Below are 23,668 nucleotides of genomic sequence, written 5' to 3' on the forward strand. Positions count from 1 at the left end.
CCATATGTTAGTCCTGAAATGACCTGGTTTGTGAGTGGAGGTAAACTCTCTCTCTCTCTCTCTCTCTCTCTCTCTTGTGATGATCAGAGAAGACTGGAGTACATGTATCATCAGTTGAAGTACTTCCAAAATCTCAGCATTTAACGTGAATGCTATGAGGAATTTATCATGAGTTTTACATGGGAGTGTAATAACCAGTAAGTTATAATGATTACATGATTGACTTACTAAACTTCACGGTATCTAACATACATATGGCAAGCTGTTGTCTACATTCAACAGTATAATTGAACCAGTAAAAAGCTGGCAGATTATTTATGCAGAATTTTCCAGTATTCTATAAATCCATTTACATTTAAATTGGATTAGTGCAGTGTAATAGTGTAAAATTAAACGTGGACTAACATAAGTGGAGAAAATAATTTAAAAATATTACCAAATTGTTTTAATTTGTAGATGATTCAGAGTTGAGGTGAGTTAGGTTATTTGTTGATAGGTCATATATAATCGTCATTCGTTCATACCACAGAATATAATCCAGAACTTCCTTTCTGCTATAGACAATAATTCTTTATTTTGTTTGTAGACGCTATCAACCATCTCCGTTACATATATATAGACAGTCGACTTGGATACGTTTCATTTGTATTGATTATGTAATTTTAGAGAATGGAGCAGGTTAGATTGACTTTAAGTGTAATTGTTATATATCAGTTTACTATCAGGAGTATAAAGAGAGTATTGATAACGTTTATATCTATTTAGTTTCAATATGTTTGATAGAGATGGTTGGTTATTGGTAATATAACATATTATTATACGGACCAACAAGGTATGTGGTATTGTTCGTTATAGTAGTAGTGCTACATGGTTTTATCGCCTCTTCTTGTTATACAGTGGTGCTAACATCATACATGTACATGTACGTGGTTTTATATCATCTCTTCTTGTGCACAGTTCATTTGTAATTTGAATAATTCATTTGTGGTTATAACTTGACGAAGCTTGCTGGAGAAACAACATATGTGATCTAGACGGGGTCGAACCTGTTATCTTTTAAATCAATAGACTAAAAGAAAAATGAAATGAAATGAGGTTTAACGTCCTACTGTTCTGCTCCTACTGGGCTAATGAAGACGGGCGTACGCCATACAGTGTGCTATGTGGTAAATTTTGCCCGGACAGCGACACTATGGCCTAGTCTTATATCGAATTCCAACTGCTGAGGGATCTTTTACGTGCACGTCATTGTATACACGGGCCCTCAGTTTTTCGTACAATCCGAACGACTAGACAGCTGTCCCATCTCCACCACTGACAAGGGGAAACTATGTCAAAAATTCCTGATAAGCTTTCTTGGCAAACACTGGGATTGAACCCACAACATCCGAACTAGTGAGCTAATGTCTTACTCGCTTAGCCACCATGGCTCCCAGAATAAACTAGAATTGATTAAACTGGTGAAGACATTATAAATGGACATTATTTCTATATGTTACCCTGATGTCATCTTTCTTGAATCTGATCCAATTTTTAATTCAAACAGATCTTTGGTACAATGTAGTTTAATTTAATTCATATCCCGTATTTGTTAATAGCGTGTATTCTCCTGCTGGGAACTTACTTTTGTCTGTGGTGTCATTGTTGTGTCTTACAGGTTTGTCCATCATGTCAGATTTGTGTGTTGTGTGATTTTTCTTGATTTATTTTTGGGGTTGTAATAGTCCAAGTACTTAGTCTCAGCTGACAATTAGAGTATGCCTAGACATTCAAATCGGACAAAAAATAAGGGCCTGTTAGTGGTTTCTGAATTGACAATTCATTTCTGCACTAATCATTCATTTTCTTTAAGATGAGGAATTGGGTGCCACTTTAGACCATAATGCCTGTCATTGAGTCAAATGGGGTGGCTTCGATTCCCAGCTGGTACAAGACAAGGAGTAGTGTCACCTGTCAAATCTCGTAGTTTTTCTTCATGTCCGCCGGTTTCCTCCAACTGCTAAAGACCCATATGCACAAGTGAATTATTGATATAAATTTGAACCATATGTTAGTCCCGAAATGACCTACATAGTTGTGTCAAGTGGACATTAAACCCTCTCCCTCTCTTCCTCAAAGAAAATGTAAACATTAGATTGTAAAACCAAAATTCAAGCCTCGTGGGTTTTCTCTGGGCCCTCCGGTTTCCTCCTACTGCTAAAGACCCCTATGCGCAAGCGAATTATTGAAATAAAATTGAACCATATGTTAGCCCCAAAGTGACCTTGTTTGTGTCGAGTGGATGTTTAACTCTCTCTCTCTCTCTCCCTCTCTCTCTCTGTAAAATCAAAAGGTAAACATTGCATGGAATATTTGTACTTCAACTCTGTCAGATTTTTTATGTATATATCAGATGTGTTGAGAAATGATATAAGGAAGTTTGCCAAGACTAAGTACAGAATGTTTACCTCATTCATTCATTTCCTCTAGTCTAGTATCACTGACACAGTACCGTACATGTATTCATTTATTTTCCTCTAGTTTAGTAGTATGACCATACTACAGTGGACTTTGTCACTTCCGACATCTGAATACTACAGCATTCTGTGAAATACACATGTCCCGATTTCATGTCAAATACACATTCGGCAAACCATGACTGATTCCGATACTCTACATCTAGTACTTCCGCCATTGAGTATTCCGAAATGCTGTCTAATCTCGCATATTGTATCTATCCCATCCACTGTACATGTATTCATTTATTTATTTCCTCTAGTTTAGTATCACTGACATAGTATTCATTTCTGGTGGGTGGGTACTTAGGAAATTTGTGGAAATGTTATCTCATAAGTTATTGATGAAACTATTTTTCTCAAAGTGGAAATATTTGAATAGTCGAGGAATTATTGGAGAACATAAATTTTTCAAGAGCTTACTCTGGCTATTGCAGGGTTTTCTTTAGGTCTGAAATGTTATATAAACTAATAATTAGACATTTATTAACATGAAAAGACCTTAATCAACTCCCAATGCCATCTTATGTGTCGGATTTTTTCTGGATTTAAATCCGATTTGCTACTCAACGCCCATTGATGATTTAATCCCAAAATGATGATCGAGGCTAGGCCTAAATTAAAATGCTAATATCTTGGTATCAAAGTGGAGAAATTTTCAGCATATTCTCTTTACATTAGGTAGTTTTTAACTGTTATAGTGAGAACTACCAGCTTTTTATATAATTTTATCTAATGCCCCTTTAATATAAGCTTAAAAATAGTTACCAGTAAACATTGTTGATTTTGGTCATAATTAAATAATTGTTTAACACAGTTCTATGGATAACAATCACTATATTATATACACACTAATTTAACTGACACGTCGCCATACTGATGTCTGATATAATCTTTAAATAGCATTTAGTGATTGAACATAATAGAAATGAAATGAAATGGGGTTTAACGTCCCACTGTTCTGCTCCTATACTGGGCTAATGAAGACGGGCATACGCCATACAGTGTGCTATGAGGGAAATTTTGCCCAGACAGCGGCACTATGGCCTACTCTTATATCGAATTCCAACTGTCAAGAGATGCTTTACGTGCACGCCAATGTCTACACGGGACCTCGGTTTTTCATCCCATCCAAACGACTAGACAGCTGTCCTTGTATAGCCCTCCGCCCTGCATCACTGACAAGGGAGAACCATGCCGGAAAATCTGGATGAACTTTCTCGGCCAATGTAGGGATCGAATACCCGACCTGCAGGCTAGCGAGCCAGCGTCTTACCCACTTAGCCACCGTGATTCCGTTGAACATAATATAGAAATGTGTTGTGTTATATTATGTTCAATCGCTAAATGCCATTCAAAGATTATATCAGACATAAATTATTGTTATTTCCAAGTGTTATGTGAAGCTCGATATAATTTGGTTTAGAGAGAGAGAGAGAGAGAGAGAAATGGGGTTTAACGTCCACTCGACACAAACTCGGTCATTTCGGGACTAACATATGGTTTAATTTTATTTCAATAATTCGCTTGCGTGTAGGGTTCTTTAGCAGTTGGAAGAAACCGGAGGACCTGGAGAAAACCCATGAGGTTGGACAGGCGACCCTACTCCTTGTCACATACAACCGGGGATTCAAAACCGCGCCAGTTGACTCAATGACAGACTTTATGATACAGCGCGCGCCTTGTGCTAACCATTCAGCCATCCAACCCCCCACCCCACCCATTCAGCCATGCAACCCCCCCCCCCATTTGGTTTAGAAGCTTTGTGTCCTTCATTTGCATTTTTTGGTACATTGTAAATATCAAATTTTCCACGGCATAATCCATGCTAAAATGTTCCCAAATTGATTATTTAATATTTAATTTAAAAAATAAAATGATAAATATCTACAACAGATATCTCAATCTCCCATCTTGAATTTAATGAGTTTAAACAGAGGCCCATCAAAAAAATTCAGCTAAACTCATACATGTAGGTGTCAGTGGCTTGTGTTCATCACTTTATTCTGTACGCAAGTATATCATCAGCAGTAGATGTATAATGTTGACAATATTTCAATTTATCTTTGTATATTGCCCTGTGTATATATTGGCGTGCACGTCAAAGATCCCTCGGGAGTTGGAATTCGATATAAGAGTAGGTCATAGTGCCACTGCCAGGGCAAAATTTACCCCATAGCACACTGTGTGGCGTATGTCCATCTTCATTAGCCCAGTCGGTGCAGAACAGTATGAGGTTAAACCCCATTTCATTTCATTTCATTTCTTTGTATATTGTTGGACTGATATCACCAAAGACCCCTACATGTGCATGCAACGAATAATTGAAATTAAACTGAACCTTAAAGTAGCTTAGTCTCTAACTCAATATCATCCAAAGTCTTATACGTTGAAAACATGAATTATTTGTCCATTTAAATCAACACTTATGTTGTGATGGGCTTCTGATATCCAATATTTGAGACAAAATAAACATTTTACCATTGGTACGATCCGTGTACCATAGTGAGTTTCAGCGTCATTTGTAACAAGTGACCAGAACGAATATGCCACAACTCATGTCAAACGGTGACGCTATATCTTATATGGAGAGCATGCACAATAGACTGGAATAACCAGATGCTAAAAATTGCTATTCGGTTGAGACTCATGCCGTATTTCTCTGGACATAATTGATTTGAAAATAAGAGTCAAAACTGAAACAAGTGAATGTAAATCAGTTTATATACAATCAGATTACATTATTGTATGCGTTGCGACCCATTGTGGTCAATTTCTAGGTCCCAAATATTAGCAATTTAACTCCTTTAAGTTAGTCCTGAAATGACCTGGTTGTGTCCAGTGGTGTGGATGTAATATCTCTCTCTCTCTCTCTCTCTCTCTCCCTCTGATTTGATAAACATTCAATATCTAAAAAACTAAAATGACAACTATTAAAAAGAAAGTGATGAAACCCTTACAAAAAACCCTGTTTGAATTAAAGGCAGACATTGTGGTAGGAATCTGTTTTCTCAAGGTATGTAAATAAAGTCTTGGTTTAAAGAAAACCTAATATAGTAAAAAGACGAGTTGTTTTTCTGGCTTAACATCAGTGATCAAAGACAAGAGGTCATGCTTGTAGTGAATTGGGTGTCAACATGGACATCTTTTTTTTCTTTGGATCTTTTACAAATTAGAAAGATGGCAGATCGTAGTTTTTGTATTATAGTAGAGGCAAGAGATATACCTTTCGGTGGCTTTATTTTCTAGTCTGTAGTGGATTACATATGGTGCATTCAATAATTAGACAGATTTCATTGATTCTTTTAGTGCAGTGAAGGTGCCTAAACAAATGATTGAAGTTGCTTGAATAACTGTCAGAAATGAAATGAAATGGGGTTTATTGTCCTACTGTTCTGCTCCGAACTGGGCTAATGAAGACAGGCATATGCCATACAGTGTGCTATGAGGGAAATTTTGCCTGGGCAGCGGCACTATGGCCTACTCTTATATCAAATTCCAACTGCCAAGGGATCTTTTACGTGGACGCCAATGGGAAGAACTATTAGATATACAATGCTAAGCATGGAGCTTTCAGTGATTTGAGATTGTACTATTCTGTTTAATCTGCGTATTCAGATCAATACATAATCAATACATAATCGATCGTATTCTTTCTATAGTTCAGATCAATAGAAAATCAATCATATTCTTTCTATAACTCAGCTTTAATTTAAGTTTTGATAAAATCTATTTTTGAGAGTGGGGCTGGGCATCGACCCCATTTTATGTAAGTGTTTTATGTAAGTGCACCAGGGTCCTCGTGCATTATAATTCAATGCTGTTTCTACTAATTGTTTTGAATATGATTAAAATGTACAAACTTTTATCTAATACTGGCTTTTAGGTCTCTGATCATAATTTACTTTTTCCAGATGAAATCTAATTACTTGATCTATGTTAAAATATACTTAAAGGTATTATTTAAATCTAATTACCTGGTAAGAATATAACATCAAATTATCAAAGGTAGATTGTTGGATTAGATAAAGGTGGGAACAGGACAATTGCCAGCGGGACAACTGCCGACAGGACAAATGACCGCGAGTACAGCTGCTGGCAAGTAAACTGCCGGCGGGACAACTGTCGATGATATTATTTGTTTTCTGGCCATTTTGTTAAAAATAACCAATACTTAATAATTAAATGTTCTTTATTATTATCACACAGGTTCAGTTTACTTTGCACTCACTAAGTAACTGACTGACTATCTATAATAGCACTCACTGACATAAAGTTATCACAGGAGAATATTATGTGCAATACCACATAAATAGTCCAACACATGACGATTATTGACCTTAAGTTATGCTTTGATAATGATTACATGTATTGTGCTCATGGATCAATTAATAAACTATACTAAAAAAAGACCAATGAAGTCATTGGCAATAAGATTAACAGACCCAAATAGGCGCATCAAAAGATATTAGCAAAAAGCTTTTGGTGTTGGCTTGTCTTCAGAAGATGTATCTTTGTAAATACATGTAGTGAATGGAATTGAACTATTTTAGGCTGATGTTCCTTTTTGAGACTCAACTATTTTAGACTGATGTTCCTTTTTGAGATTCAACTATTTTAGACTGATGTTTCCTTTTGAGACTCGACTATTTTAGACTGAGATTCCTTTTTGAGACTCAACTATTTTAGACTGATGTTCCTTTTTGAGACTCGGCTATTTTAGACTGATGTTCCTTTTTGAGACCCATCTATTTTAGACTGATGTTCCTTTTTGAGATTCAACTCGATTCAACTATTTTAGACTGATGTTCCTTTTTGATACGCAACTATTTTAGACTGTTGTTCCTTTTTGAGACTCAACTATTTTAGACTGAGATTCCTTTTCGAGATTCAACTATTTTAGACTGATGTTCCTTTTTGAGATTCATCTATTTTAGACTGATGTTCCTTTTTGAGATTCAACTATTTTAGACTGATGTTCTGAAAAATACAACAAAAAATACTGAAAAAAAATATGTTTGCTACTAATTGCTGTAAAAAACTGAAAAATCCTAAAATACCGAAAAACAACACTAATTTACGGAAAAAAAAAAAACCCTAGACCACACATAAAAATTGTTAGGTGGGTGATTGGTGAGGCTAGGCCATGTATAAAAATTGTGGGGAAATTCCCAAATAATTCATACCACTCTTGTTTTGTTTCTTTCAGATTCTCCAGAATCTGCGAAAAATAGCCTGAAAAGATTCCAGTTTCAGACTGGTGAGTCGCCAGAGCAACGAGGGCCCAATTATCATGTGTTGGAGAAAGATTCTCCCGGTGAACTAGACATTAAAAGCAGCAAAACACTTCGGAGATCTAAGGTAGCAGACGGCACTGTTAATAAACTTATGGCAACATTCGAAAGAAAAAATCATGAAACGGGTTCGCTTGATAAAAAAGCTGGGCCATTAAACAAGGCGTCAGAAGATTTGAAAATAAGATTGGAGTACGAGCTTGCCGGAGATATGTCCGTGTCGAAAGCTGCAGAGGTTTCGCACCCAGGACAAGAAGCAGAAACAGATGGTAAAACAGAAGCATCTGAAGTTGCTCCGCCAGAAAATGTGGTAGAAGAATCGTGTAGTAACTTTGATCTGTATACAACTGAGAAAATCTACGATACCCCTCCTAGCACCCCATTAATAGGCTGTAAACAGGGACATGGCATGCCTGTGTCGGTCATGCCCGTGGATGATGAAAATAATGAATACGATCATCTAAAAACTGCTGTACTGGATAATCTGTTACATAGTTACGATCACTCTGTAGAATCAAAGAGACATGAAACAAGTCCGTTAGAACTCAGTACTAGAAGTTGTACAGGTATTTTCGTTATTATTATCTTTAAACTCTATGTGATCTTCGAAATTTTCAGGGAGTTGGATTGCTGAATGGTTAGCGTGTGCGCTGTATCATAAAGTCTGTCATTGAGTCAACTGGCGTGGTTTCGAATCCCCGGTTGTACTTGAGAAGGAGTAAGGTCGCCTGTCCAACCTCGTGGGTTTCCTCCCACTGCTAAAGACCCCTACGCGCAAGCGAATTATTGAAATAAAATTAAACCATGTGTTAGTCCCGAAATGACCTAGTTTGTGTCGAGTGGACGTTAAACCCCATTTCTCTCTCTCGACACACAAACTAGGTCATTTCGGGACTAACATATGGTTTAATTTTATTTACATAATTCGTTTGCGCGTAGGGGTCTTAGCAGTGGGAGGAAACCGGAGGACCCAGAGAAAACCCACGAGGTTGGACAGGCGACCCTACTCCTTGTCACGTACAACCGGGGATTCGAAACCACGCCAGTTGACTCAATGACAAGCCGTATGATATAGCGCGCCATCTACCATCCCAAAAGTTAATCGGGGTACGGAGGGCCTGGTAAGGGAAAATATATAGTCATTCGGATGGGACAATCTTTTGTGCTCATAAAAGATTCCTTGACAGTTAGAATTTGATTTGACAGTATTCTTTAGAGCTTGCTGTCTGGGTAAAATTTCCCTCATGGTACACTGTATAGCGTATGCCCGTCTTCATCTGCTTTCTGCCTAAACAGTTGGAATTCAATGTAGATTCATGGTCGGGTCTAGACTACTATTATACATTACACAGTGTAGATCCACGGTCGGGTCCGGTCTTCCATTATACATTACACAGTGTACATCCACGGTCGGGTCCGGTCTTCCATTATACATTACACAGTGTAAATCCACGGTCGGGTCTGATCTACCATTATACATTACACAGTGTAGATCCACGGTCGGGTCCGGTCTTCCATTATACATTACAGTGTACATCCACGGTCGGGTCGGGTCTACCATTATACATTACACAGTGTAGATCCATGGTCGGGTCCGATCTACCATTATACATTACACAGTGTAGATCCACGGTCCGGTCTACCATTATACATTACACAATGCGCACGTAATTCTAGTAATAAAAATAATCATTTCTTTGCTTCAAAATGACTGAAGTTTTATTCCATTGGTTTTTAATTTTAGATAGAAGAAAAAGTCGTAGACGTCGTGTTAAGAAGAGTTCAACAGTAGGAACAATTAGTTTCCTTAACAATAGTGGATCTCACGATATGGTGTATGATGATAGTAAGTATAAATATCTCACAATCTGATTAAAATACAGATCTATATTTCTTTTCGTTATTTATAGTTCAAAATTTCGTTTTACTTGTCTTCACTACACTAGGACCTGGAAGAGTTGTTATATAACCAGCGTTCTGGATGATGTGAGGGATTAGCCAATGAAATGGTCTGTTGTGGCGAGTTTATGGCGTGCGGTGCAGGGAACTGTGGATAACCCACTAGAAACGCTGATTGGTTAATCAAATGTCTGATGCCATAGGGTCAAAAGCCGCTTGTATGACCCCTGACGCGACCTTCATGTAGTAGAGGCCATCAAAAGTATAAAAAAAACGGAACAAAATATAGATCTGTATTTTAATCTGATTGTCCAAGTAGTAACCTTGCTCGACATTGCTGAACTTCAGTGAACGGACGACAGCCAGTGTATCCAGCCAGCTTAGTATGGCTGTCGACTATTTTCATTAATAAATTTGCCTAGTCTTTTGAAATTTCCAAATGTTATAAATTTTTATGTAAAGACACATGGTATTGTTTGTTTTAAAAGGTGATATCTATGAAGAACTTATATTAGCTAGTGATGATGAACTAGATGGATGGGGTTCGTCCGAGTTTGAAGATTATTCAGAAGATGACGTAGTAGATGAACAAGGTCCACATAAACCCTTACCCATGAAGCCTAAACCCAAACACGAAGCAGGCGTAAGTTGAAAATAAAATGTTTACCATCATGCTACACTAATTTGAATTTTTCTGGAAACAAAACAAATCCAGATACAAAAAGTAAAAGTAAATTTATAAAAACACCATTCACAAGGCTAGAGTGGTTATTAATAATCAACACCCCAGAGAACTGAAATTTAAATTGTTTTGACCTCAAAAGCAATAGATATATTAACAAACTATAATACTGCTGAATACGCATGTATGTTTCTGCTTGGAAAACTTTAAACTGAAACATTGTTTTTAATTGAGCCAATCTATTTATTTGATCCTCAGTAGCATGAGGTTCTTCGGATAATTTATTCATAGTTGTAATAAGCACATATCTTTAAAGTGGCATTATGGAATAGCTAAATCTTCCTATTGCAGATGTTTTTTACTCGGGATTTCCCAACCGAGGGCCTGGCAAGGTGGGTGGCTAGTCTTTTGGATATGACGCAAAACATGAGGTCCTGTGTACACATTGGTAAGCACATGCACGTAAAAAAAATCTTGACTGTCGTGCCGATGTCCAGGCAAAATTTCCCTCATAGCCCACTGTACTGTGTGTTGTATGTCCGTCTTCATTAGCCCATTTGGTTCAGAAAAGTAGGATGTTAAACCACCCATTTCATTTCTTCAGATCATTGAAAATTAATGAAATGTTTCAGGCACCTGGGTTAATCAGTAGAATTAAAAGTTTTCGAGGTAAAAAAGATGAAGAAGAAGATGACGATGCTCGATGTTTTCCTGTAAATATGGATCCAGGTAAACATCCACCACCAGAGTTACCTCCCTTACCAGATGGTCTCACAGAAAATCAAGTAAGATAAAATGTACCCAATGTTTTATAAAGGGTTAATTCTGTTCAATTTTTAATGAATTTTCTCTCATGCAAAGGACAAAGAAGTGGCTATTTCTGTAATCCAATTTAAATATTTTGTCGATAATGGAAGTGATGTCATTGTGCCGAGTCTTTGTTCTATAAATGGAACTGATATTGCTGGATTTATTTGTTAATTCTGTGTCCATTTTATAACATGTGTGTAATGACATGTGGAAATCTGTTTAACGGTTCCATTTATACTGGAAGTGACACCAGTTATAATTCAGTTGTAATGTTGTTCCATAGTTCTAATTATTGTTTGTTTACAGAAAAAAAGACGATGTGTTATTGAACAGATTATATCTAGTGAGAAATCATACATCAGTTCTCTAGAGAGGATCATTAGAGTAAGTACAGTATATCATGCCATCATCTGGAGTGTTATATATCAGTTCTCTAGAGAGGATCATTAGAGTAAGTATATCATACCATCATCTGGAGTGTTATATATCAGTTCTCTAGAGAGGATCATTAGAGTAAGTATATCATACCATCATCTGGAGTGTTATATATCAGTTCTCTAGAGAGAACCATCAGAGTAAGTATATCATACCATCATCTGTAGTGTCATATATCAGTTCTCTAGAGAGGATCATTAGAGTAAGTATATCATACCATCATCTGGAGTGTCATATATCAGTTCTCTAGAGAGGATCATTAGAGTAAGTATATCATACCATCATCTGTAGTGTCATATATCAGTTCTCTAGAGAGGATCATTAGAGTAAGTATATCATACCATCATCTGGAGTGTCATATATCAGTTCTCTAGAGAGGATCATTAGAGTAAGTATATCATACCATCATGTGTAGTGTTATATATCAGTTCTCTAGAGAGGATCATTAGAGTAAGTATATCATACCATCATCTGGAGTGTCATATATCAGTTCTCTAGAGAGAATCATCAGAGTAAGTAAATCATACCATCATCTGGAGAGATGTATATCAGTTCTCTAGAGAGGATCAATCGAGTAAGTAAATCCGGGAGTCGGGGGTTGGGTGGCCAAATGGTATAGATCTTATGATCTGTCATTGTGTCAGGTGGCGTGGTTTCGGTTCTCCAAGGTGCTGTATGCACATCGGTGTGCATGTAAAAGATCCCTTGGCATTTGGAATTCGATATAAAAGTAGGCTATAATGCTGCTGTCCTTGCAAAATTTCCTTTGCAGCACCCTGTATGATGTATGCCCGTTTTCTTTTGTGCATTAGGAGCAGAACAGCAGGATGTTAAACCACATTTCATTTCATTTCACCAAATAGGTTTTATTTTTCGGGTGAGGGGTATTGGATGGCTGAATGGTTAGCACTTCCGTGGTATATCATAAGGTCTGTCATTGAGTCATCTGGCGTGGTTTCAAATCCTCGGTTGTACATGACAAGGAGTAGGGTCGCCTGTCCAATCTCCAGTTTCCTCCCACGTGCAAGCAAATTATTGAAATAAAAAATTCAATCATGTGTTAGTCCCAAAATGACCTAGTTAGTTTTGAGTGGACGTTTTATTTTTGGTAAATTAACGAGATATTTAAATTATTACAGGGGTATGAGAGTACTGTGTTAGATCATATTGGTGGTGTTAAAACTCATACTAGAACAGTATTTAAAGAATCAAGAGAAATATTAAGTCATCATCAAATGTTCCAAATAGAAATGGCTGATCGCGTGAAAAAATGGGATGAAGATGAAAAAATGGGAGATATTTTTACAGCTTCGGTAGGTTAAAATTGTTTTAACTAAAAAACAAATTTTAAAAGGACTAGGAACAGAGTCTAGCATTTAGGATTAAATCTATAATCAAATTTGTGGTGTTCGGAGGCCAAATGGTTAACCCGTGTGAATTGGACCAGAAGGTCAGTCATTGAGTTAGTGGCATGGTTTCAATTCCCCGGTTGTATGTGACAAGGAGTAGGGTCGCCTGTCCAACTTCATGGGTTTTCTCTATGCCCTCCGGTTTCCTGCAACTGCTAAAAGACCCTTATGCTCAAGCGAATTATTGAAATAAGATTAGACCATATATGTTAGTCCCGAAATGTCCTACTTTGTGTCAATGGACCTTAAACCTCTCTCTCTCTCTCTCTCTCTCTCTCTCTTTCTCTCTTTCAATCTTTCTTTATTTCTTTCAACCTATGTAATAGTAAGTTTTATTATTATTTATTGTAGTTTTCTAAGTCCATGTTGGTTGATGCCTATAGTGTGTATGTAAATAATTTTGCGGTTGCCATGGAAGAAATAAAATCTTTACAGAGATCTCGACAGAATTTTAGAGATTTTTTGAAGGTAAGAAAAAAGTAGCGATTTTATAATTGACTTTAAGCTAAAATGAAAAGAAAATGGTATGAAATCATATGAAATGATATAAAATGATATATGAATGATAAATGAATGATAAATGATATAATTGATATAAAATGATATGAAATGAAATTATATATGAATGATATATAAATGATATAAATTGATACAAATGATATAAAAATGATATAAAATGATATAATTGATATAAAATGATATGAAATGAAATGATATAAAATGATATATAAATGATATATAAAAGATATAAAATGATATATAAATGATATAAATTGATATATAAATGATATAATTGATATGAAATGATATATAAATGATATAATTGATATAAAATGATATATAACTGATATAAAATGATATATAACTGATATAACTGATATGAATGATAAAGTGATATAAAATGATATAACTGATATGAATGATAAAGTGATATAAAATGATATGAAATGATATATAAGTAATATGGAATGATATAAAATGATATATAAATGATATAATTGATATAAAATGATATATAAGTAATATGGAATGATATAAAATGGTTGTTTTGTTTATTATATAGTTAAAGGAAAGTACAAGTAGAGATAGATTATCTATATTTGGTTTAATGGTGAAACCTGTACAGAGATTTCCACAGTTTATAATGTTCCTACAGGTAAATTAACTATTTCATTTTCATTTGATATGTGGTCATATATTACCATTACCCCAGTCCGTTCAAAATCACAAGCATCCAATGGTCTAAAGGGTTGATTTTGGGCTTGTCATGTGCACAGAACAGTAGGACATTAAACCCCATTTCATTTCATTTCATTTCATTTAGTTGAATTCATTTACATTATATTTTGTTTAGGATTTAGTTGAATTTATTTATTTTGTTTATTGTTTAGGATTTAGTTAAATACACACCAAAGGATCACCACGATAGAGGAGCTTTACAATTAGCTTTAACAGAATTAGAAAATGTCACTCACCGATTAAACGAAAGAAAGCGACATAGTGAACAGACGTTTTTAGCCAAACAGATTACCAATCAGTTGTTACGCCAGATTACGAAACAAGTCCCACCACGATATTTACCTGATAAAACACGGAGATTAATTCGACAAAATGATTTTGAACAAGTGGTAAGTATAATAGAAGCGCATAATGGAAATTTCTTGGATTCTCATTAGTTGAAAATTATTTTCTTTAGTTTTTTGTCTTTTAGACCGTCAACAATCGGAAAGAAATAATTCCATGAAAAATGTTAAATATTTTTGGCTACAATATCGATATACACCTATTTGATATCGCTTAAATTTTTCATTAGAGTCGCTCAATCTCTGCATTTGTTTTAACTTTACAACTTAGGTATCATGTAGTTGTGTTATATTAGCAGGAGTTTCTGTATTCAATGTTAAGATTCAGGCTATTGTTGGAAAACTGTTCAAATCTGTTGCGGAAAAAAAAAAAGATATAGAATGGGTTTAATGTCTAGTCAACAAAAACTCGGGTCATTTCAGGACTAACATATAGTTCAATCTTACTCCAATAACTTGTTTGCGCTTAGGAGTCTTTAGCAGTGGGAGGAAACCAGAGGACCCAGAGAAAACCCACAAGGTTTGACAAGCAAGCCTTGATCCTTGTCACATACAAGCGGGGAATCCCAAACCACACCACTTGACTCAATGACAGACCTTATAATGCAACGCGCGCTAACCATTCAGCCATCCAATCCCTATAATTCCTCAGTGAATCAACTAACTTTTAATAATGTTTTATTTTACAGGTTAGTGATTCTTCTGGTCAGATGAGAGTTAAAGTTAGACGTTTGATATTAATGGATGATACGTTATTATGTATAAAAGTTGGCTCTAAGTATGTCACTATTTCTATATTATTAATACTGACAAATTGAATCTTTTACAATTGTTTATGATTTAAAAGGAAATGAATTTAAAGGAGAAATAACATCCTAGTATGCACTATTTGCCAATCAGACTTCTTTTTCCTGTATTAGTGTGGTATTGCAGACAAGTTTTGTTATGCTTAGCGCACACACAGGGGTCTTTCCCTTGGGAGGAAACCGGAGTACCTGATCTCCAAGCCACATACGCTCACTGTTAACTATGTCGTCTGCTAGTGGTGTGTGAGGTACAGTGAGAGGGAGTGCATTTCAATCCAGATGTGTGCTTTGAATACACAGGTGAGGTGAGGAGTGAAGCATGATGAGCAGTGTGTGTATAGGAGTGAAGGTGATATGAAGGTGGAATAAAGTTGATACTGATGATTGAATAAAGAATATTATTAATCTACTTAACACTCACACCAGGGATCGAAACCATGACCAAAAGCAAGAGGTGACTGACCAGCGACACACTAGAACACTAGGTCATCCCAATATGTACTCTTGACCATCACTGTCCAGACAAAATTACCCTTCTAGCACACTACATGTACATGGCAGAAATAAACCTCATATCATTTCATTTCTTTGCCATCTGCTTGGTATCAGAATTTATAATAATAATTTATGAAACTTGTATTGTGCCGTAAATGCAAGCTGTAATGCTTCTACAATAGAAAATATATGATTATAAGCACGCAATATAAAACATTAAAAAATAACGATATTTTACCTCATTTTAATTTCTATTTTTATCCAGAGAAATAGATGGCATTAAACAAGAGAAATTTAAATTAAAATGGTTGATAAATTTATCGGATGTTGATTTAAAGGATAGCGCTATCACTCCGGATATGGAGACAACTGTAGCAGCACATCCTGGTAAATTCAGCATCTGGACAACTCAGATAGAAAGAGCGGAAGAAGATCCGTTTCATCTGTACGCAGATCTCAGTGAAATATTACACGATTTTACTGTATTAGGTCAGATGAGTGGATTAATGGCATCGTTAAAACGTTCATATCAGGTAATTATATTTTTATACTCCCATGGAAACCAGTTGTTGATATGGCGTGTGGTCACTAACAAGATGATCGCAGGTTCCATCCTGATACTGACAAGGACGGTTGTGACGAAAAATTGAGGTCCCATGTATACATTGGCATGCACATAAAAGATTCCTTGGAAGTTAGAATTTGATATAAGAGTAGGCCATAGTGTCGCTCCCCAGGCAAAATTTCCCTCATAGCACACTGTATGGCGTATGCCCAGCTTCATTAGCCCAGTCAGAGCAGAACAGTAGGACGTTAAACCCATTTCATTTCATTTCCCGATGCTGGGTAAGGACGTTCATCATGGATATGGCGCATGGTCAATAACCATTAGATCACAGGTTCGATCCCAATTTTGGCCAAGACAATTTATCAGGATGTTGCAGCCTGTGATTTCTCCCTTGTCGGTGGTGCATGGTTGAATACTTTTCCAACATGGTTTCTCCCTTGTCAGTGATAAGGACAGCTGTCTAGTCATTCAGATGGGATGAAAAACTGATGACCTGTGTATACATTGGCGTGCACGTAAAAGATCCCATCACAGTTGGAATTCGATATAAGAGTAGGCGATAGTGCCGCTGCCCGGGCAAAATTTCCCTCATAGCACACTGTATGGCGTATGCCCGTCTTCATTAGCCCGATAGGAGCAGAACAGTAGGACGTTAAACCCCATTTTATTTTTGTAGGGTTATGGTTTATCAGAAGATTTATTACATGAAATAACCAAAGATTTACAGAAAATGATACAAATAAAAGATGAACAGTTGAGATTAGTTAATAGCTGTTCTTTTATACTAGCTGATAAAGGTAGTGTCAAGTAAGTTTATTTATACTAGAAAATAAAGGTAGAGATTAAATCTGTGTCAGTCTTTGATGATTACAACAGCAAAACAAAGTTGCTTGATAAAGTATGCTAAACGTTTAAAACCACCGATCATGCACAATCAGTATCTTTGTTGACAATTTCAATAGAATTTTCTGGGGATTGGATGGCCGAATGGTTAGCATGTGCGCGCTGTTTCATACGGTCTGTCAGTAAGTCAACTGAGGTGTTTCGATTCCCCGCTTGTACATGATAAAGAGTAGGGTCAACTGTCCAACCTTGTGGGTTTTCTCTGGGTCCTCCAGCTTCCTCCCACTCCTAAAGATCCCTATGCTCAAGCAAAGTAATGAAATAATATTGAACCATATGTTAGTCCCAAAATGACCTAGTTTGTGTCGAGTGGACGTTAAACCCCATTTCTCTCTCTCTCTCTTGAATGATTCTGTACGATGTTGGAAGTGACATTTTATTTTATTTTAACAGTAAAACGAAGTATGTATTTCAAACACCTACACCCAACTTAAAACATGAATGGTGTGTCGATTTCTTAATGGCTAAATTAGCCTTAGGTAAGTTCACTATAAAACGTTCTGTTCAATATATTGATAAACCATTATATATTGACTGTATATATTATATATTGATAAACTATTATATATTGATAAACTATTATATATTGACTGTATATATTATATATTGACTGTATATATTATATATTGACTGTATATATTATATATTGACTGTATTGACTGTATATATTATATATTGACTGTATATATTATATATTGACTGTATATATTATATATTGTCTGTGTATGTATTTATAGATAAATGTAATAATCCTGGTTGGGAAATGGGACAGAACAGTGAAGAGAAGAGCAGTACACCAGCTTATTTCATGAGAGCTTTATCTGTAGATGTTCCACGTAATTTTACAAAGGTAAACAATATGGTCTCATGTTTTATATCTTCTAAATTATATAAACGAGAGGGGGAATGGCAACACTCCTCTTAAAAGAATAGCAGAGGCTTGACTGGCTGGTTTGGAGCCATGGTGGCTTAGTGGGTAGGACATTCGCTCGCTAACCTGGAGGTCCCGTGTTTGATTCCTGCGTTGGCCGAGAAAGTTCATAATGGCCAAGGGCAGATGGCCTGGAAAGGGACACTGTATAGTCGTTTGGATGGGACGAAAAATCGAGGTCCCGTGTACACATTGGCGTGCACATAAAAGAACCCTTGACAGTTGGAATTTAAAATAAGAGTAGGCCGCTGTCTGGGCAAAATTTCCCTAATAGCACCCTGTATGGCATATACCCGTCTTCATTAGCCCAGTCGGAGCAGAACAGTAGGATGTTAAACCTCCATTCAATTAATTTTCTTGATCTCACTCTGATGCTGATGATATATATATATATTGTAGGTAAAATGTGCTGTACCTGTATTCATACCATCTAGTTCAAGTGTAGATCTTGGTGTACAACACCTGTGGGTTTGTTCATCAAATACAGATCGAGGGCAGGTATCAGTGATATCCATACATAATCCTAAACCATGTTTAACGGAAGCGTTTAAAGCCACAGATGTAGAGATAGAATGTATGGTATCTGTACCCGGTCTAGGGAGCGGTGAGAAGAGTACGAGTAAATCGTTTGTTGAAGATACCGTCTGGATAGCAACTGTCAAACCTCAGTAAGTCAATATTCTTTGAATGGCATTTAGTTGTTGGTTCATAATCAAATAACACACTATTTATGGATAACAGTTACTATAGTTATTTCACTGCGACGTTTCAACAAGATTTCACAAGTCATTATCAAGCATATAACACAAATAAATAAAATGAAAAGAATATGGTATGGTTATATATATACAAGAGCAGTGCAAACCCTCCAATGGGATGCAAAATCAGCAAGCATGAGTATCTGTCCAAAGCCGTTAAATAAACAAGTGTACATAGATGGTTATAAACTGTAATTGGTATAGATAAGTACAAGAGCCATGAGCAATCAGTCCTGACAGTAACAACATAATAAATAAATATATATGTAGATACAGTAATTAGTTATAGATGAAAGTAATAATAAAAGAGTAAGTCAAGTTTACCTTAAAATCTCTAGCTAAATATCATCTATAGTGTTACAAGGGTTGGATGGCTGAATGATTAGCGTGTGCGCGTTGTATCATAAGGTCTGTCATTGAGTCAACAGATGTGGTTTCGATTCCCCGGTTGTACTTGACAAGGAGTAGGGCCGCCTCTATCCAACCTCGTGGGGGAGGGGGGCCGAATGGTTAGCACATGTGCTGTATCGTAAGGTCTGTCATTGAGTCAGCTGGCTTGGTTTTAATTCCCCGGTTGTACGTGACAAGGTGTAGGGTCGCCTATCCAATCTCGTGGGTTTTCACATGGTCCTCTGGTTTCCTCCCATTGCTAAAGACCCCTACGCATAAGCGAATTATTGAAATAAAAAATTGAACCATATGTTAGTCCCGAAATGACCTAGTTTGTGTCAAGTGGTGGTTAAACCCCATTTCTCTCTCTCTCGCTCTTGTCTTCGACATTATTGTAAGCACGACTTATTGGTCAATTTGAATCAACATTCATGTGTTATCTTACCGTGAAAAGATGGGCTTCTGATATCCAATATTTAAGACAAAATGAAAATTTTAAACTTGGCACAAGAATCGCCTGCTGGAATGCTTCTGAGTGCCATTTGTAATGAAGCAACTTGATGAACGAGGCTAAACATATCCCGTGTAGTAGAACACTAATGGTGTATCCTGGAATAACCAGATGCCAAAGACTGCCATTCTATTCAGACTCATCGCATATTTCGCCGAAATCACAGTAAAAACAGAAAGTAAATCAGTTTCTATACATTCATATATCATTATTATATGGGTTGCATCCCATTTGTGTCAATTTCCAGGTGTGAACTGATTTACATTAATCGTTTCTGTTTTTACTGAGTTAGCGACTTGCCTTCTTTAAACTCTCTTTGAACTCAGACAGGCTTAACCCTAAATAATGTACGACATAGTAAAATCGTTATAAAACTGCATATTTGGTAATCCTTGATTGGCATTTAGCAACACGTTTTGACAAGTGTGCTCGAAAACTTGTTGATTATTGCTGCCAGAGTTATGGTCCTTGATCACTTTGAAAAATCTTGTAGAAACTCTAAATTGACTTTAAATTTATACACAGTGTTTAAGATCATGCCATGAAGAATCCTATTGATTTTCAACAATTTCCGATAATTACTGCCAGAGTTATGGCCCTTGATCTCTTTGAAAAATCTTGTAGAAACTCTAGAGGCTAAAGTTCGTATAAATTTATAAACAGTGTCTTAAGGTCATGAGACAAACAATCAAAACAAATTCTAATGATTTCAGATAATTATTTAATGGAATGTTACTCATTATCAGATTTTAATGTGTTGTAAATGATTTCATATGCGACAACCCTTGTTGACCACCCAGACGACTTAGCTGCTGTGGGCGTATGTTTTTATATATTTGGTATTGTTTTGTAGACTTATAGTATATAGTTTAACCCATGACGATGGTATGAAGAGAGGACCAATACATCAATTATCATTACCACATCAACCTTGTATACTAGTCTATGTTGCTGAAAAGGTTTTCTGTGGTTTAAAATCAGGAACAGTTCTAGTTTATCAGACAGACGAAGGTACGTTCTTCCATTTCTATATTTATATAATAATAATGATATTATATAACGCATGGGTTGTCCATGGATTCTCCAGTTTCCTCCTCCGATTGGCATATAACCTCTATGTGCAAGTGATTTATTAAAATAAAATTTAACCATATTTTAAACCCCATCTTTCTTTCTCTTGCTGGAATATTATCCAACATTTTAGAAGACAAAAGGACACCAAATCATTCTTCATAATGTTTGTAGGATATTTAGTTGTAAAACTTACATACCTGACCAGATAGAGTTGTAATGATAAACTGACTTTTAGATCAATTCAAATATTACGTAATTTTGTTTTAATCAAAAAGTATGTGAATATTTCTAGAATTAGAAGTCAGTGTATCCACACAACTAGAGTTGTTTACTGTATTGGGGGGTCGGATAGTCGAATGGTTAGCATGTGTGCACTGTATCATAAGGTCTGTCATTGAGTCAACTGCCGTGGTTTCAATTCCCAGGTTGTACGTGACATGGAGTAGGGTTGCCTGTCCAACCTTCGGTTTCCTCCCACTGTTAAAGACCCCTATGCGCAAGCGGATTATTGAAATAAAATTAAACCATATGTTAGTCCCGAAATGACCTAGTCTGTGTCGAATTGATATTAAACCCCATCTCTCTCCACGCCATACAGTGTGCTATGAGGGAAATTTTGCCCGGACAGCGGCACTACGGCCTACTCTCATATCAAATTCCAACTGTCAACGGATCTTGTATGTGCACGTCAATGTGTACACAAGACCTCAGTTTTTCGTCCCATCTGGATAAACTTTCTCAGCCAATGCAGGGATCGAACACCCGACCTCCAGGCTAGCAAACCAGGATCTTACCCACTTAGCCAACGTGATCCACAATTGAAGAATACAAACAAAAGTCCGTCAGCTCGGATGATAATAATATTATGAAAGTTGGATCTCTAATAGGATTTTAAATCCAAAAATAGTGAAATTCCTTTCAGTATTTACAAATAAGTGATTTATTGAAAAAATTTTCATCATTTATAATCCTCTACGATCTGCACCTAGTCACAACATTATAGTTTGCAAGGTATTATTCACGCCCTTAAATGACATTAATATGCTGGACTGTTTGTATTATTTATTGTAGATGGTGTGTGGAATTTTGATACTCCTGTTGTTATAGAATTAGGCACGGCACCTATTAAAACTATATTGGATATTGATGGGTTATTATGGGTAGCTTGTGGTGGAACTGTTCATCTTATTGATATTAGCACTTTACAAGTCAAGGTTAGTCGCAAGGTTAAATATTATATTATATCTTGGAGGATATTTATTATATTGGAGGTCATTTACTATATTTCATTTAGGGGTCATTTATTATATTGGGGGTCATTTATTATATTTTATATTGGAGGTCATTTATTATATTTTATATTGAAGGTTATTTTTTATTTTATTTTTTTATATTTGAGGTTATTTATCATTTATTATATTGGGGGTCATTTATTATATTTTATATTGGAGGTCATTTTTTATATTGAAGGTTATTTTTATATATATATATATATATATATTTGAGGTTATTTATCATATTTTATAGTGGAGGTTATTTATCATATTTTATAGTGGAGGTTATTTATTATATTGGAGGTTATTTATTATAGTGGAGGTCATTTATTATATTTCATATTGGAGGTTATTTATTATATTTTATATTGGAGGTTATTTATCATATTTTATTTTGGAGGTTATTTATCATATTTTATATTGGAGGTTATTTATTATATTTTATATTGGAGGTTATTTATTATATTGGAGGTCATTTATTATATTTCATATTGGAGGTTATTTATTATATTTTATATTGATGGTTATTTATCATATTTTATATTGGAGGTTATTTATCATATTTTATATTGGAGGTTATTTTTTATATTTTATATTGGAGGTTATTTATTGTATTGGAGGTCATTTATTATATTTCATATTGGAGGTTATTTATTATATTTTATATTGGAGGTTATTTATCATATTTTACATTGGAGGCTATATATCATATTTTATATTGGAGGTTATTTATAGCGAAGAGTTTGGGGTATTTATTGTATTTTATACTGGAGATTATTTAGTATATTTTGTATTTGAGGATATTTTTACATTTTATAGTGGAGGGGTTATTTTGTAGCTTAATTATTATATTTTATATTGGATGTTATTTATTATATTTATTAAATTACAGTGGAGAGGTTATTTATTAAATTATATTTTATATTTTGGTTGTTATTTATTATATTTTATAAATCATTTATTGTATTTTGGAGGTTATTTATTATATTTTTGAGGTTATTTATTAAATTATATTTTATATTTATTTAGATGAAGTATGTGTTTACAACAGATAATATGGCACCAATAGATCAGATAGCGAGAGCTGGTGTGGGTATCTGGGTATCGTTTAAAAACAGAGCATTTATTCGACTATATCACATAGAGACGTTAGAAACTTTACAAGAGATTAACATAGCATCACCTATAGCTAAACTTATAGGTACGTAAAATTTACAAGGGATTAAGGGATTACTTCACAGGTAACATACCTTTTTCTTATGGCTAACATGGGTTGGGGGGGGGGGGAGAGTCGTCGAGAACTATCTGTCCAATCTGATTAAAATACAGATCTATATTTCGTTTGTTTTTT

At 35.5% G+C, this 23,668-nt stretch overlaps 2 protein-coding genes across 2 annotated transcripts in view; one reads left to right on the forward strand and one right to left on the reverse strand.

The window, feature by feature from the left end:
- LOC126827113 (phosphatidylinositol 4,5-bisphosphate 3-kinase catalytic subunit alpha isoform) overlaps positions 1-23,668 on the reverse strand; it is a 324,427-nt gene that overhangs the window by 159,365 nt on the left and 141,394 nt on the right. The gene's annotated exons all lie outside the window — the stretch shown is intronic.
- Positions 1-23,668, forward strand: part of LOC126827109 (rho guanine nucleotide exchange factor 10) — a 36,592-nt gene that overhangs the window by 9,936 nt on the left and 2,988 nt on the right. Inside the window, exons 3-20 of the mRNA XM_056102531.1 lie at positions 7,705-8,355; positions 9,534-9,635; positions 10,177-10,331; positions 11,003-11,155; positions 11,487-11,564; positions 12,755-12,928; positions 13,376-13,492; positions 14,088-14,180; positions 14,416-14,652; positions 15,297-15,385; positions 16,174-16,441; positions 17,153-17,283; positions 17,773-17,858; positions 18,117-18,229; positions 18,710-18,978; positions 20,823-20,980; positions 22,115-22,257; positions 23,347-23,518. Of these exons, the coding sequence (XP_055958506.1) occupies positions 7,705-8,355; positions 9,534-9,635; positions 10,177-10,331; positions 11,003-11,155; positions 11,487-11,564; positions 12,755-12,928; positions 13,376-13,492; positions 14,088-14,180; positions 14,416-14,652; positions 15,297-15,385; positions 16,174-16,441; positions 17,153-17,283; positions 17,773-17,858; positions 18,117-18,229; positions 18,710-18,978; positions 20,823-20,980; positions 22,115-22,257; positions 23,347-23,518 (3,189 nt within the window). The remainder of the gene's footprint in view (positions 1-7,704; positions 8,356-9,533; positions 9,636-10,176; positions 10,332-11,002; positions 11,156-11,486; positions 11,565-12,754; positions 12,929-13,375; positions 13,493-14,087; positions 14,181-14,415; positions 14,653-15,296; positions 15,386-16,173; positions 16,442-17,152; positions 17,284-17,772; positions 17,859-18,116; positions 18,230-18,709; positions 18,979-20,822; positions 20,981-22,114; positions 22,258-23,346; positions 23,519-23,668) is intronic.

The sequence above is a fragment of the Patella vulgata genome, chromosome 7, assembly GCF_932274485.2.
Source record: "Patella vulgata chromosome 7, xgPatVulg1.2, whole genome shotgun sequence".
NCBI classification, from domain to species: domain Eukaryota; kingdom Metazoa; phylum Mollusca; class Gastropoda; family Patellidae; genus Patella; species Patella vulgata.